This window comes from Calypte anna, chromosome 8, assembly GCF_003957555.1.
Source record: "Calypte anna isolate BGI_N300 chromosome 8, bCalAnn1_v1.p, whole genome shotgun sequence".
NCBI classification, from domain to species: domain Eukaryota; kingdom Metazoa; phylum Chordata; class Aves; order Apodiformes; family Trochilidae; genus Calypte; species Calypte anna.
Genome location: NC_044254.1, coordinates 14,090,018 through 14,106,328, shown reverse-complemented (window position 1 = coordinate 14,106,328; position 16,311 = coordinate 14,090,018). Strand labels below are relative to the sequence as shown.

At 35.4% G+C, this 16,311-nt stretch overlaps 1 protein-coding gene across 1 annotated transcript in view; it reads left to right on the top strand.

Moving 5' to 3' along the window:
* The window catches only part of RPAP2 (RNA polymerase II associated protein 2), a 37,893-nt gene extending 21,805 nt beyond the window's left edge, over window positions 1-16,088 (top strand). Inside the window, exons 12-13 of the mRNA XM_030455454.1 lie at window positions 13,628-13,777; window positions 14,300-16,088. Coding sequence (XP_030311314.1) covers window positions 13,628-13,777; window position 14,300 — 151 coding nt within the window. The 3' untranslated portion in view covers window positions 14,301-16,088. The remainder of the gene's footprint in view (window positions 1-13,627; window positions 13,778-14,299) is intronic.
* Window positions 16,089-16,311: the final 223 nt, after the last annotated feature.

Below are 16,311 nucleotides of genomic sequence, written 5' to 3'. Positions count from 1 at the left end.
GATAGAAACCTCCATGTTCCCAGCAGCTCTGTGTGTGGGCATTCAGAGTGAAGTCATGCGCACTGTGCAGAGCTGGTGTGCAAAGTGCATCACTGCTTAAAAATTGTACTTCATGGTGGTGTTCTTCTTACTAATCTTTTTGATAAAATCTAGAAATACTTCTATGTTGAACATAATTTTGGATCTTCTGTTTTAGTCACTCTTGGGAACTTGAGGTTCCAAATGTACTTGTCAATTAAGAACATGATAGTAGAGATAGTACTTTCCTCTGCCTCCTCATTTTTGCCTTTTGTATGAGTAAACCAGATTTTTGTTTCAACTTCTGTTGGAAGACTGCTTGACTCTTTGGGGAGCTGACTCGGTCAGTGGAGTTCATGTCCTGTTGAACTCTGTGCCACAACTATGTGCTGATCAAGCAGATGGGAAAATTGCCCAGCTGTATTAGACAGAAAACATTTTTAAAATTTGTTTCTTGAGAAGGTACATACTTAGAAGATTCCTTTTGTAATGTCATGTTTTCCTCCTTCTCTAATTGCTGCTCTGCTTAAAGTTAGATCATAGCACAGAATGAGTTGCACAGTTACATGGTAAAATAGACCAAAATTAGTAGAGAACTAGTGCTGCAAGTAAAATGTTAGTAATCCACACTGTTAACAGCTGCCCTAAACTTAGTTTTAAAATAAATGTATTTTAACCTTATCCACTGAGCAAACTGAACTGTTAATTTTGCAACTGAATCCTGAAGCTGTAGCCATATGAAAATATACTTGGTTCCTTATTAATAATTAATCTTAATACATCCAACGCAAACATTTTTTATCATGGAACACTACCCATCTGTTAAAAGAAAAACATGACTGGCACACACTTGCATCTTTTTATTTTCAGACTTTTACTTTATCTTAGTAAACTTTCTAATGAACAGCCTACATTTATGGGGCAGTGTTCTTGTCTTACAGGAAACTTCATTGTAAGATGAAAATCAGGGTTCATTTGGCCCTTTTTCAGGAAAAAAACCCACAAAAGTAGAGAAGCCATTGGAAAGGCTACTATGCCCTCATAGCATGTGATCCCACAGGTATTTTATACCAGCAGAATTTTTAGCATGGGTTCTGGATTAACTTGTTTGGTTCTATGCAGTCATAATGGCACCCTTGCTAGGCTGCATGGTGTGTCCTGTGCTTTTTAGCACTGAAATAAATTATGCCCAGTGGATAAGTATTGTATTCCTTAACTCTTCTGGAAGCACTGTAACAGAAAAAAAATTGATTGTAAAAATTCCCTGAAAGAAATTCCCTTGCCTTGTGGTGTTTGATGCAGATTATGAAATTTAAAACCTTAAAATGCTAGACAGTGAGACAGGCTGACCAGGAAGACAATACTTCATTCTGGAGATTTTTGGTTTCCGTAGTTCTACTGAAAGTGTCAGATCTGAGATGGCAGACTATTTTTGCTATGAAGTGTATAATGGTTTTTAAGGAGGAGGAATCCTGAAAGTTATTAAAAAAAATTAGGATCTTAAAAATTCTGCTTTATACTCATAAAGAATTAGGTCTTTAAAAATAAAATTATTTTAATAATTAAGTTATAATTTGCTTCAATCAGAACAGTTATGCATAGTACTAGCTAAAGGCCCTTGCATCCAATTTAGGGGGGAAGTAAAGAGACATGCATTTGATTAGATTTCATAATGAGAGTGTTATGTTGGATAATGCTGGTGGTCCTCTAATACCTGACAATGACCAGAGATAAACTGAAAAGTGCTTAGAAGCATGAAAAATTTCAAATATATCAGGATGACAACTAATTAGTTCAGAAAGGAGGCAAATTAGTGATAATTGATAGGGGGCTGTATACTGATGAACTGGAGACTTGTTTTCATTTCCTAATACTGTCAGAACCAAGTGCAAAGGAAGTTTGTACTTCTTGTTAGTTTGCTACTTCTTGAGATTCAAAAACATTTTGACACCCAGTGGTCTTATCCAGTGTGGCAATTGAGTTCTGACCTGGGATGTAAACAGGCAAAAAAACCCCAGTATTTTCTGAAATGTGTTCCTTTCATATTTATGAAAACAGAAAGTACAGCCTCTTTTCTGAAGGAAGAAAATACACGTTACGGACAAGATGATGATATGTGAAGTATATCTTGAGGCAATTGGGCTACGGTGAAGCTCTCAGACTACAGACAAACCCAGCCAGTAGATTAAGCATCAGGGTGCTGGTGGCTCTTTTGGCAACCATCAGTTAACCAAAGTCTTGTATAAGCAAATATAAAATAACTATATATTAATGAGGTTTTCATGGCATAATACAAAGGAACAAGAGCAGTCAGGTCCATAACAGTACAGGTTCTTCCCATTCCAACCAAAAAGCTAAAGTGTGCTTTCATTGGCTGGGAGCAAGCACAGTGACCCAGTGTGTGGGAGCTTAGTCCAGAAAATGCAATGTGTCTGTGTATAATTACATACTCTAGGATTCAAAACCAACACTGGTGCAAGAACTACAGATACTTGATTGTTTAGAGGTTGGATTCCCAATGTTTGATTTCATGTTGATGTATACTATGCTTATACCCTATGTTCCACAGAAATACATGTATTACTCCATCTCTCCCACCTTCTCTCCATCCTTCTGTACTCATCTGAACAGTTTAAGATGATGCTGAATAGATCTAACTCATTCATCGTAAAACTCATTATTTCTGAGATGAGGTATTTAGTTTTTTAAAAGAATAAAGAATAGTGGAGATTGATGTGTCTCTTTCTTTCAAACCTGATCATATATTCTGATTTTTTAAGTATATGTTTAGGTCAGTGTACTTTCACAAATCAGGTCTTAAGTGTTTTTCTGTTATACAGATGGTAAAATTGAGATTAAGAGCAGCAAAATTATTTACTGGAGATCAACACTTCAGTGATAAAACAATTGGAAATAAAACAATAAAACAGGAAGAGAGTTTCAAGGGGTTTTTTGTTGTTGTTTGGGGGTGTTTTTGTTGTTTTGTTTTTAAACCTACTGTGAGCTGAGATGTCTGAGAAGAGGTGCTTAAGAATCCTTAATTTTGGAATATAATTTTAGAGAGATCCAAAACTGCAGTGGCATTTGTTTTCAAAACTGGGAAAGGCAAGTAACAAAATTGACATCCTTACATTTTAATTTCTGAAGGAAAAAAAGCTGGACACAGGAGAAACAAATTTATTCCTAACATGTCTCTTTACTCAGCTGCATTATTCCAGGTGTCTGATCCGTATATAGGACTGAAAGGCAGATAATCAATTTACAATGTTAAAAAGTTGTGAAACTAAACTGTGCTCAATATTATGATTACTGTTTCCACAGTAAGTGAGTACAGGTGAGTACATTTTATAAAGTCAAGTATTTACAAATTATTTACCTAAGCATATTGCGTTGTAGCTGTTGTAAGACAGAGTATCCTAGTGTCCTAGTGATTTTTATTTTTTTTAATATCACTGAGATGGGGTATTGATAGGAATAGATTACCAGTATGTGATAGCAATAAGCCCAGCAAGTACAAAACTGGATGTGAAACAATGTTTAAATGGTAAAATGCATCAGGTTTATATACAAAGACATCTTTTAGATTATTAAATTTTCTCACTGTATGTGCATAACAATTTATAAAACAGTGTTTCTTTTATAAAGTACTTAAAAGGTTCAATCCTTAAAAGCTTAGATTTTACAATTTTTTAATCCTGATGTGGCTTATACCTGTGCTTAATTTCGTGTTGCTAAGTTATCCAGAGACTTCAGTGGGGTAGGTTACAGTATGTGAGAGCTGTCACAGGAAAACTTTGTGGATCAGAAAAAGTGAAGACTAGAAGATGGGAAAAGATAAAATAATCAATTTTAAAATAAAATTTAAATTTAGTTAAATGTAAACTTTTCAATAAGTTGAAAAAGAGGGGGAAAATAGGCACAATTAGTAGGACTGAGAAATACCTTTGATCTGTCAGCTGGTTAGCAGGAAACAGATTTCAAATAAATGGAGCTCTTTAAACTAGAGCCTGTCCTTGAAATGTGTACCTAAGAAACATAGATTTGTTAGAGAGAAAGAGCTGATAGTGATTTCTTCTGGGTTTATATTGTGAACTGTTTTTACCTTGGCTTTATGCAGATAAGTAAGCTAAATTGAATCCTTTTGGAACGAATCCCTGTATGGATGTCATTGCTTTAAGTGGCACATAGAATTACAGAAGTTCTGATGCTTCACATCTTTGAACTACTGTAGTATTAACTCGGATAATGTAATGTAGAAGTGGGTATCATACTCCACTTGTTTTTTAAAAAATCGTCCTGCAGTCATTAACAAAAAAATGGTTAAACAGTCTCTGAAACAGCTAGAGTTTGTCTGAAGGGTACTCTTGATAAGAAACCATAGATGTCACTGGGCTGGTTTTGGTGCTAGAGGTTTTTCTAGCCCACTGTTAAAGAAATTTTGGAAAATCTTTTAGGTAAGATTGCCCAAGTTAATGTTTTTTTTTTGCCAGATGAGGGAAGAGGGAAAAAGTGACATAAATGATACGTTCTGATATTCATGAAAATTGTTAGGTTAAAACAGTTCAAAGACTTAGAACATTTACATTGTATTAAATCCATTTTAAATAAACAACTTCTATGCCTGATGAGATAGCTGTAAGGCTGTTGCATCAACCTGTCTCCCCTCTGTAGTAGAATTAAACATTTGAGTGCCTCTCAAACAATTTCCTTATGCAAGTTAATGGAAAAACAAAAAATGAAGCCTCATACAGTATGTTAGAGTAGAACCAGCAAATGATTTTGCAGATGTTCAGTTAACCTCCAAAGCCTGTGCAAGAAGGAGCGTGAGATGTGACCTGAGGCAACTCTGCTTCACAGCCTTGTCCCAGGGGCCTGACCAAAGCCTCCCACCACCTTCCTAGAAAGCAGTGGTGTTCGGTTGGGCTGGTCCAGCTTTAGGTACAGCTCAGATTGTTTTCTGAATTGACAGTTGTCTTTTTGGATACAAATAACTGCTTAGGGGGGAGAGAAAGAAATCAGATGGGGTGCAAATCCTTTGTCTTTTTTTCAGTTGTTAGTAAACACTTATCCAATGTTCATTAAACCATTAAACTGGTTACAGTAAGTATGCGTATGTTTTACTGTGAGTTGTACCCATCTGGCTCCACCATAAGTAAAATTTAGGCCCCACTAAAAGGGAACATAAACAGGCTTATGTCTGGACACCAACTACATGAAAAGTGTCTGAGAGGTGAATTTTAAAAGAAGAAAAAAATTGTATATATACATATATATATATTAACATGTATCACAGAGAATGTTTTTCTTGAACAGACTTGTAAAAGCTGCATGGGGAAAAAAATGAAGGTAGTGGAAATAATTAAGAAAGTTAACTTTTGAATGACCCTAAAATTTTGTCTTATTCTTGGATTATGTAGGAATTCCGGTCGCTGATTTTGAATCAGTGTTTGTAGCATTGATTTAAGTGTAGTGGACAAAAATTTTAAACTATGAATAATTTAGGTTCTGTTGCCATCAGAGGATTAAAGTGTCTGTGCTGGATTCTGTGGACAAGTCAGTACATAATAATGAAAGGAAGTTGAATAATAAATAAAATATAAGTTGCACTTTAGCTACAAAATTCTTGTCTGTATGGTGAGAATAGGATCTGCAGGCTATATTTAAAGTGGACTAGAAGTATCTTTTTTTTTTTTTTCCTCTGTAAGTAAATTGCCTGTTTATTTCTGTCAGTTGCTAACATTAAAATCTGTGGGCTTTAGATTGCTTCATCTTTCATTAAGAAACAGAATATAGGAATAAATTTTGGGACATTAAAAAAACCTGGCCCTGAATACTGACTTTCCTCTTTGACTGATAGGATATGCTAACAAAGGGCCACAAATTAGAGGATGTTTTCATTTCAGAGCTGGAAATTACACTGATCATAATTACCTTTTTGCAGTACTGGTATTGTTTAATTTAAAGGAAAACTTAATTCCAGCAATATATTTAAATACTTCTGCATCTTGTTTGCAAGTTAGATGTTTCCATTTCAAGATTGTCTGTCAAATATTAATGTGTTCTAATGGAAAATGTTCACTCTAGAGACAGTCTTTTGCTTTTAAGGTTTTTTTTTAAATGTTCAGCTTTTAAGATCATGCTCAAACTACAGTTACAAGAAACAAGTAGTATTTTTTTTAAACTGACACTGTGAGCATAAAAGCTAAATTACTTAAGTTGAGGCTGTAAGGTTTTCTCATTTCTGAGTATATGTTAAAACAGAATGATTGTGCAAGCACTTAATCATACCAAAGGTTATGATTTTTTTTTGTGCTCCCTGATGTTGCATCTTTAGCTTACAATTACACTCACCTTGTGCTTCAGATCAGCTTTTTGTGTGATGCTTACTTTTTGCCTGATGGATGTGCTATGCTTTAAGGTCCGTGGAAATCCCTGCTGTGATTTAAGATACTTTACGAACAAAATAGCTGTCCCTAGACAGGTGTACTGCACCCAGTGATTTGCTGGAAAGCGAGGAACTCTACCTCAAATTGAGCAAACTATCAGTAGATTGTGAAGAACATCCAGAGTCACTGTCATGCTTTAGTTTATTCTGTCAAAATGTTTGAGTACCTTTCGGTGGGGATTTATGAAATGGGCAGAGGTGGCAAGTGCCTCAGTTAACCCCATCAAACACAGCACTACTACTGATTTCTGCACTGGCGACACTCCAGGTATGTGTACCAGCAGATGATCTGTGGGCTACAATGCATGTTTATTTCAGTGAGGTTTATTGCTGATCTGTAGCACTTCTTGTATTGACTCAGTCTAGCTATTTGTCTTAAACAAAACAATTACTTTTGTTTAATCAGTTGTGTTGGAGACTTCCTTCATAGGAACATAATAAAAATGGAATCTAAGCCTGTATTCTATAAAATTGCTATATTGAAAGAGTGGCATTTCTGATCAAGAACATTTTTATTGCATTGCAAGCCCATCCCATCTGTAACATAAGAGTAGTGCAAATACATTTGAAGTATTAAAAAAAAAAAAAAAGACAAAAAAAGAAACCAACAAACAACACAAAACCAGAACACCCCGGTCCTTATGTGCTGAAATTATAACACATTAAATCTTCAGATTAGGTTTTGTGCTATTTTGCTTCTATTTGCAATACAATGAGTAGGAAACTTACTATAGATAGCTGCTAGAAGAGTCTTGACCTGTTGATGAAATTTAAATACCTTGTATTAAGGAAACAAGTTTTGGGACTTTTTTCTAAGTAGTGACAGACTCTTTGGTACTATCCTGTAGCCCACCTTTGGTCCAAGAAGTAGCACAACATGCTTTGCTTGGGCATCTACCTGTCTAGTGCAAAAGAGCTTTTTCTGGGCTCCCCACTGGAGCACCTTTTCACCAGTCTTCCACAGGGTCCATTTGAAAAACAATCCCTCTCTACCACTTGCCAGCTGACTTTGCTGCTTAGGGCTTGATTTGATCACTGTAGAACATTTCCAGTCCTTTGTACACTGTAGAATGATTTCCTTCATTATTTCAATTCAAAATGCTAGGTACAGAGCTGGGAAGAAGAGTATGCTAATACTCCTTGTAAATCTCAAAAAGCAGTTGATGTGTAAGTAATACTGTCCCAAATGCTTAAAAAAAAATTGTGGAGGGGTGGAAACTGGAAATCTTCTGGTTTTATGGCCTTGTGATTTAGTTCTAAGTACCAATTAATTATTCATAAACATGGGCTGTCCTACGTTTATGATTTTGTTTTTCCAAATCCAGAATTGGCTCTTGCACTAGTCTTGGAAGTGTAAGTTTTGAAAGGAAATTTGACAGACTTCCAAATTAATTTCCATTACCTGTGACTGACAGGATGGTGATATTCCCTGCTTTTGCATTAAAGGCTTTGTTAAGCTGCTGTGCTTTCAGAGACATTTGATCACACACACAAAAAACACCAGATCACCAACCAGTGCTTGCCAAATCATGACAGAACACTTCAGCATAGAGTTCCCATTAAAATACTTTTTATGTCTGAATATTGGCAGTACTTTGGAAGACTTAAGTATAAAGGGTTTTTCTATTCAGACAGGATTCTGTTTAATGCTTTAATGTAGTTGACTGGTAATGATGGCTCTCCACAAAGTCTATCCTTCCTGGGTTTTAGCATTGCTTCTCCTAAGTCAGTCCTTGTTAATGGTGTGATTTGATTTTATGCCATCGCAATGGAGCAAATACCTTTGGTGCAGTGCTACCAGCACATTGCTGGGATGGCTGGTTGGTCTCTTACAACATTTAATAGCTATGTTAAGTCACCTGAACTGGTACTAGAGGCTTGTAAGCATTTTCACTCTTGGGTAAATGTATGGTGTGCATGTTACCAGACTGTCAGCTGAAATGCTTGTGGGATGAGAGGATGATGTTGCTCATAGCCACAACCCAATTTGTGACTGTCCAGAGATGGCAAAAAGTGGGTTGGACTGCCTGGCAGGTAGGGACCCTTAGCAAGAGTCTTTGATGGCACCTCAGTCAGAGGCTGTTGGCACTCCCTGCAGCACACAGGCATTAATTGGTGTTTCTGGGGCTTTTTGGGGAAAAAGTGCTGCCTACAGCAGCTGCCAGCTCTTTTCTCTCCATGTTCTGAAATGAAAGTTCAGGAAACTTTGGCCATCATTACTGCAACTCCATGATTCTGGTAGAAAAATAGTTACCAGTCATGGTAATACATACCATCAAAACTAAGTCTTAAGTGCCTGAAACAAAAAGTATAAGGAGACTGAGAGAATTAAAAAAGAAACATATCCTGTTGTGATGATTTATGTTGAATCATATTCATGGTGCTTCGATACCCATAACTGGCAAACAGTCCTATTTTCCAAAGCATTTCTGTGGAAGAACAGGTGGTGCTTGCCTGTATCAGCATTCTGCTTTTTAATTCTGGTCTGTTTCAAGCTCCAAGATTGCCAAAGAAATGTATTGAAATAACTGTGTTCAGACCCATGGCTTCTGCCACAATCAGCAACTTTTTTTTTTTCCATTAGGGAAAGTTTTTCCATTAGAAAAAGACTGGCAATACTTATAGTTTTCTAGGAGGAACTTACTGTTATGTTGGAAATAAGCACGTGGCTTTTCTGAATATGCAAGTGCTTTGCATGATACTGGATAAAGTTACATGCACAGATTCTCAACACTTTTCATGTAATTTTAAGAAACTAATTCTGGGGAATGGAAAGGAACCCAGCTCCTAGGTGGCTGTATTCTCACCCCTGTTTTCAGGCATCTATTTCAGAGAGCTGTAACTGGCTGTGGTGACTTTGAAAATTTAACTTTTTTCAAAGGGGATCACAGAATTCATCTTAAATTAAAAGTTCAGAAAAGTTTTCCCAAGGTCCAGTATCTGAGAGGATTATGGTACTGTGCAATTGGGTTATTGTTCTTTTGTTAGTTTTTTTTTTTAAAGAGGATATTTGCATTTTTGGACAAGAAGCGTTGGTGCTTTTAACTACATAAAAATACTCATAATTCCTGAATGTATTCAGCTGACTTGCTTAAGGTACACATAGACATAAGAACAAGTTGTGCACACCACCATATCAGTTAAGGAAATTTACTCCATATCATGTGACTAACTTCTAAAAAATATTTTAATTTAAACTCCTAAATATACTTGTTAAATGTTGTTATGACTAATTCACAGAAAGGTTGGGTCTTGAGTTGAACCACTATGTAGCCATTTTTGCAGTAGCCAGATGTCATTTATTGGCTTGATAATAATAGCTTGGCCTTCACATAAATTTCATCTTTTTTTCTTTTTTTTTTTGGGGGGGGGATGTTTCCTCTCTTGAATTTTATCAATCAGATACAGTGTGACATTTTTAACACTTCTTAAACTTTACATGGACCTGATTACCATATGGTGTAAGTGGGTGTACAGGAAACGACACTGTTTCATGAAGTCTGATATACACTGTACTGCTTTTCCATGACCTGAGCATGAACATTTCCTTTTATCAAGTGTGCTGAAGGCCTTTGAAGCGTGGGTATATAACTTTGAACAGTAACATTTATCTTCGTGTGCTTCTGTAGGGGATTGTTATAAAAATCACTCAGTCCTTTAGCTTTTCTTATTTTTATGGCTTTATTCACAAAAATTTGTTCCACATACGTGTTGAACATGTATGTGAAAGAAGTAACAGAAAAGCAGAATTTTCTTTTCATTGATGCAGTAGCCAGATTGTATTATTGTGGTCTTAACTGTTTCCTGTTTACATTCTACATCTTTGGAAGATGCTGCAGAGTTTCAAGGCATTCCCATGATCCTTGAACTTAAATCCTGTATGTCATTAAATTGAATTAGTGAGGATAGTTCTTCAGAGATAGGGTTGTTGCAGCTTTCAGTGGATTGAAGTATAATTTCAAATACTATTCTGGTTTATTTGCATAGTTTAATTTGCATGGTTTAAATCAGGTGGCATTTCATGCAAGGATGAGAGCATAGCCCTTGATGTTCTTGTGCAATACCTTGAATATACATTGGACCAGTGTAAGAAAATGGAGCTTATCACTCAGTGCAAACCCAGCAATTTAAACTTGCTGCTTTTGCAGTAAAAAGCTTCTGCTTCTCTTCCAACAGCCACTTAAAAGTAGAAAAATACTGGACAATAACTGCTTTTCAAATGATGCCAAAAAGACACAGTTTTCTGGGATTAAAGTGTTTATACATATAGTCATAAATGTTTAACACCTTATCCCATCTAGTTGCCATTTGTATTTGGGCTATAATGGCTACAATGCCTTACCCAGGGCCTGACAGGACATGTTTGTAATTCGTGAAACTATGTAGTATCACAGACTGCAGTTCCAAAAAAAAAAAAAAGTATTGTATATGTATTTATATATAAAAATAGACTGCTGAGCATGTGAGCTTCATGGTATAAAGCTTTTAGTTTTAGAATCACATAAAACTGCACAAGTTTTCACACTTTTCTGAAAAATAAAGTCCTTATTGGCATACTACTAAGACCAAGGCAAGAGAAGGAAACAATATCTTAAAATGCATGTAAACTTACAACATTGCCAAGAGAGTGTTTTGCAATGTTACAGCCACCTGGAACCAGCACTCAGGAAGTCATGACTCTTCACAAAACCAGTGTCTTTTCATACATAACCTACTTAATCCTGAGAAGGGCAAATTGAAGATCAGTAATAATGCATCCCCATGTCTTCCTGCCACTGTCCCTGTCTCCAGACTAACACTCTGATCCTCTATCAGCACTTCTGCTCCCCTGCTGATAAAGGATCATAATGCAGAAATCAACCTCCAGATTGTCAGCCCTGTGCAGAGGCCCTCTCTTTTACCAGATTAAATAGGAACTGCTGTGCTTCTCACCAGGAAAGAAACAACTCAGTCCTGTTTGTCAGGGAGTACATTACAAAACCCAGGGGCCAAGTCCAAAAATCACAAATCTAACTGTGAATACTTCTCCTCTGTGGAAGAGTATGTAGAGCAGAGATTGTGTGTAAGTCTCTCTCTTTCAACACCACATCCTTTCTTTGGGCATCTCTTAAAGTCCTTCTCACCAAGTACCAGTGTTTGATACTTAAATATTTAGCTAAAGGTCCATACTGAAATGGAATCTATAGGGAATGGAAAATAATTATTTAAAAATCTATTTATTAATAACAATTTTTTGTAAATTTATTTTTGTATCAAGGGACTCTATTTACTATGTCTTGTGAAATCCTTTGTCACTATTTTTGCATAGTTTAAAAGAAACTTTTACATTAATCTTTTTTCATGTGGAGATGGTCTTAATACCAATGACTGCAGGAAGCTTGATCTCAGTTGCTACTCACATAAAGGCTTCCTGAGCTGGGAAGTTTTCAGGAAGCTGTAGACTACCTTGAGTTTCTTATTAAAAGTACATAACTTCACAAACATATTCTAAAATAACTCTTTCATATATGGTGTCAGGGGCACTATTTATGTAACTGCAGTATTCTATATGAAGTAACTTGCTTGGAAATGAGTTCTTGTTAAGCAATCCTATCAGTGTTTGCTGTTGAAGTTACTTAACATTCCAGCTAAGCTTTCATACTTTATTTTGTTCATTAAAGATTATTTTTTTAAAATTTGTGCTCAGGAAGTTGATTCAGCTATTGGAACCTTTGCAAGAAAAAGAAAGGACTTAAGGATAAAAACAGATTCAGATACAACTAAGGCATAACTGAAACCTCACAGTTCAATGTTTCACCTAATCTTCATACAGATATTATATATGCAAATTATCAGCATGGTGATAGCTCCTTCCAAGCTGGAGATTGTCTTTTAGCATCAGCATTATGCATATTTGGGTTTGAATCCTTTGAAGATTTTCTCCTCTCACTGTTCTTGTTGACTTAGGAACTAAACACAATATTCAGTAATGTCCGTATTGTGGTTTCCATGATTTCAGGAGATCAATAACATTCTCCTTGGGGATGTCCTCTAATGTTCTGTGTATTTCCCCTGTCTCTTCGCATGTATATACTTGATTGTGCTAGTTGACAACTAATGCCAGCTTTTAGTAATTGTAATTTTTTTTAAACAGTGGACAATGGATGAATTCACATCGACTCAACAGCTGAGAAAATCAGGCCCAAATGAAAGATTTTCTGTAAATTGTTGCTATATAACAACAGTTAATAAAGGCCAGGTATTTTTTAAATTTTAAAGTGAAACTTCATGAGCTGAATTCAGGAATATGATCTTCTCCCCACTCCCCTCTTTGATTCTCATATTTTTTCTGAAGCACTCTAGGACTGCAGATATTTTGAGACTTTAAGTACTTGTTAGCGAAAAAGAAAATAGTTTCACTATAGCAAATCTTCGCTAGAGTATCAGTGTTAAAACTGAAGCTTAATATCCCTTAAAAAACTCAAGATCAAATTAGCTTTGTTCTAGTTTTGTCTGTCTTAAAGCCTGTATTTCCCACAGTCCACTGTGTAAGAAGTGTAATTTAAACTGCTTCAAGGTACAGACTGTCAAAGATAAGAAATGCAATTTCTGATTGCTCACTTAGTTTGATAATTTTACTGATGTCTTGTGCCCATGTACATCAAGTAAAATTAATAATAATCAAAACTGCCACTGTAAGAGGCTTCTATATGGAGAAATCTTAATTAAAGCAAAATCCATTAATAATTTGTAGTTAAAATATTCTTGCTTAAAGATAGAATTTTATAGCTTTTTCATATTTTGCTCACACAAAGAACTGTTCAAATTTTACAGTATGAATATTGAGGAGCTTTCTGGTAAAGAAGAAAATACTGACATATCTTTCCTTTTGCAGGAGTGATTATATAGCATTTTGTACTTTGTTCTGAATTTTGTTTGCATTAGAAAACTACTAGTCCATTATTTTCTAATTAAATTTTCGTGTGTTTCAACACCTCTTAATACAAATTTTGTATTTTGGTACAGTTCATGTTGTGCATTATACATACAATCCTACATACTGTCATTAATCAAGTATGACAATATAAACTTTTTTTTTTGCTTGCTTTTTTTTTTTTTTTTTTACATGTAATACTTAAAGGTCCATTTTCTATATCAAAATATGTTTTGGGTTTTTTTTATTAGATTGTCCCAAGTTATTCCACTTTTCAAGAATTCTCAGACAAGCCCGAAGTACACACAGTTCCTAACTACGTTGCTGGAAGAACTAGATTTGAGAAATGAAGATTTGGAAAGTTTAACAAGAATATTTAGAAAGGACTGCGTGCTTGAATGGTCAGTCAATTTTAAGCTATTTTGCATGTCATAAAATTAAGCCAGTTAACAGTGGTCTTAATATTCAGCAGTAGCTACAGATTGTATCAGCCAGAGTAGAAAATTACATTTTAAAGTAGAAATATATATATAAATGAGTATCATAATTTTGTCACAGTAAATGCCAGCTGCTTACTTACCATTTTAATCTTTTGAGTATATATAGTTTGTTTATATGTAACTGGCTTACTGCAATACTTGGAGGAATTCTTACTCAAATTCTACTACAATTAAAAAAAAAACCTGTGTGGCTACAATGGCTCACAGGTTTTTTTTTAATTATTAAACTGAAATTGCTCTATTCGGTCTTTGTAATATAATATTGAGCTAAAAGCCATAATGCTGAGATGAGCATTTTGCATTTTGAGTGAGCAAATACCTTACTTATGTGGGATGTGTTCAACAGATTTGATTAATACCACATTCTAATATTTAATTGTTAGTGTATTAACATCACTTATCTCACTCCTTTGTTCCCCACAGAATGAAGTGATCATCTTAATGTCTTGCACTGTCTGAAATAATGGCACAGATGACAAATGAACATCTTCAATTGTTTTAAATGATAAATGAAATTTAGTACTGAATGTATTTCTAGCCCTCCTGCTTTTTTATTTCCTTCCTGTGAATTAAGAATTTGGAATTCTAGTGAAGAAGCTGACTATAACAGCAGTTTTCCAGGTATGCATCAAGGCTGGTTATAATGTGGATCATCTGAAAACTCCATTTAAAATGACTAGAAAGGAATTTGGATGGGTTTGGATTTTTCTGGCTTTGGAAATTTTCAGCCAAAATTTGTCTACAGGAATTGAGGAAAGGTGGGGGAAAAAAACTTCCTACCCCAGAGTGTTAAGAGCACCTCTGCTAACGTTTTTCCAAATGCCCCAGTGCAAGGTGTAATTTTTAAGAATGATGAAGACAGTACACAAAGATTTCAGCCTGTTTATCTTCCTTCTTCTAAGAAAAGGGTGGTCTTTGAACACATGAAAAAAATATTTTTAAACAGCCCAAATTGTTACTAATTTGTATTATAAAATATATTTTAATAACTGGAACCTTGGTTTTGGCTTTCAGTATTTATTTAATTTTAAAAAGAGCTCTGTTGTTTAGACTGTGTTTACACTTGATTCTGTCACTGATTATAAAATTCAATTTAAAACTAATCCACTAGTAATTTGCAGGGATTCTGTAATGTGGTTTAATGCATAGTTCTTAGTTCATAGGACACTGTCCTTTGAGAGAGTTGAGAAAAAAGATAACTGACAGTGCTTCGTCTGCAGCAAATGCCAGCACTAATTAAGGCTGAAGCAAGACTTACCAGGGCTGCTACATGGCAACTCCACTGAAAAAAACCCCAAAACAACAGTTTATTCCTTTTTTTTCCCCTGTAATTGGACACCAAAAGGGAACTCTGTACTTAATTAGTTTATTGCCATGTAGTTTCTTCATGATGATAATCATGTCAAATATGTTGATTGTCCCTGACACACAGAAGCCCATGAAGGTTTTTCCTGGAAGCATCATTGTGTGGTAGTTTATGTAGGTGATGCTTTACTATTTTAACTCACCTTGTTATGGGAAGTTGTGTGTTGGTTTTGTACCATGATGGAAAACTTTTTACTTGATACATATGCAAAGAAGGGACAAGACCTTAGCAAAATATAAGTTTATAGAAGACTGAGTAATGGGCATGATACTCTGAGCAAAATTTAAACCTTTAATTTCTATCTATCTGCTGCTTATTTTGGAAATAAAATAAACTTCTATTTTTAGCCAGTACTTCACAATAGATTCTGAGCAAGACAGTGTTCTGTTCCATGTACGTTTACCTTGCAGCATAAAGATTACAGCTACCCCATGACGATGCTGCAGTACTGAGGACACCTGGAAGGCACTGCACATGTACATCATGCCAGGAACTGGGATCTCCTCCATCAGCCTCAGTGGCTTCTCATTTGGAAAGTTTTTATTCTTCCTGCCAGTAGTGTGATTTCTGGTTGGTTGGTTGGTTGGTTGGTTTGTTTTTTTGTGTTTGGGGGGTTTTTTATAGGTTTAATCTTCAGCATTTACTGTGTCAGAAATGTATGGTCCTAATAAGGGTGAATAGGTCACAAGCTGAAGTTATGGTTCACTGCAGCTATTTCTATGGTCTGCATTAGCAGATAAAAAAAACAAGCTTCCAGGATTTTTGCCACTTCTGTCTGCTGTGTAATAAGCTAACTCATTCTTTTCCTAAGAGAACAAAATAACCATTCTCCTCCCATGACCATCTTCACCAGTCCAAGAGAAATGCTTCCATAATATGCTGGAAGTGCCCCGAAGGGATATTCTTCACTTACCTTTAATTCCTTCATCTCTCTTAGATATATACATGTGTCAATAAATGTATAAAGTGCACATATACCCAAAGGTATTGTCTTGAAAGGATCTTTCATTTTGTCAGCCTTAACTGATTGCACAAAGACCACAACTCAAGCACCAAAAATTAAGTTCAT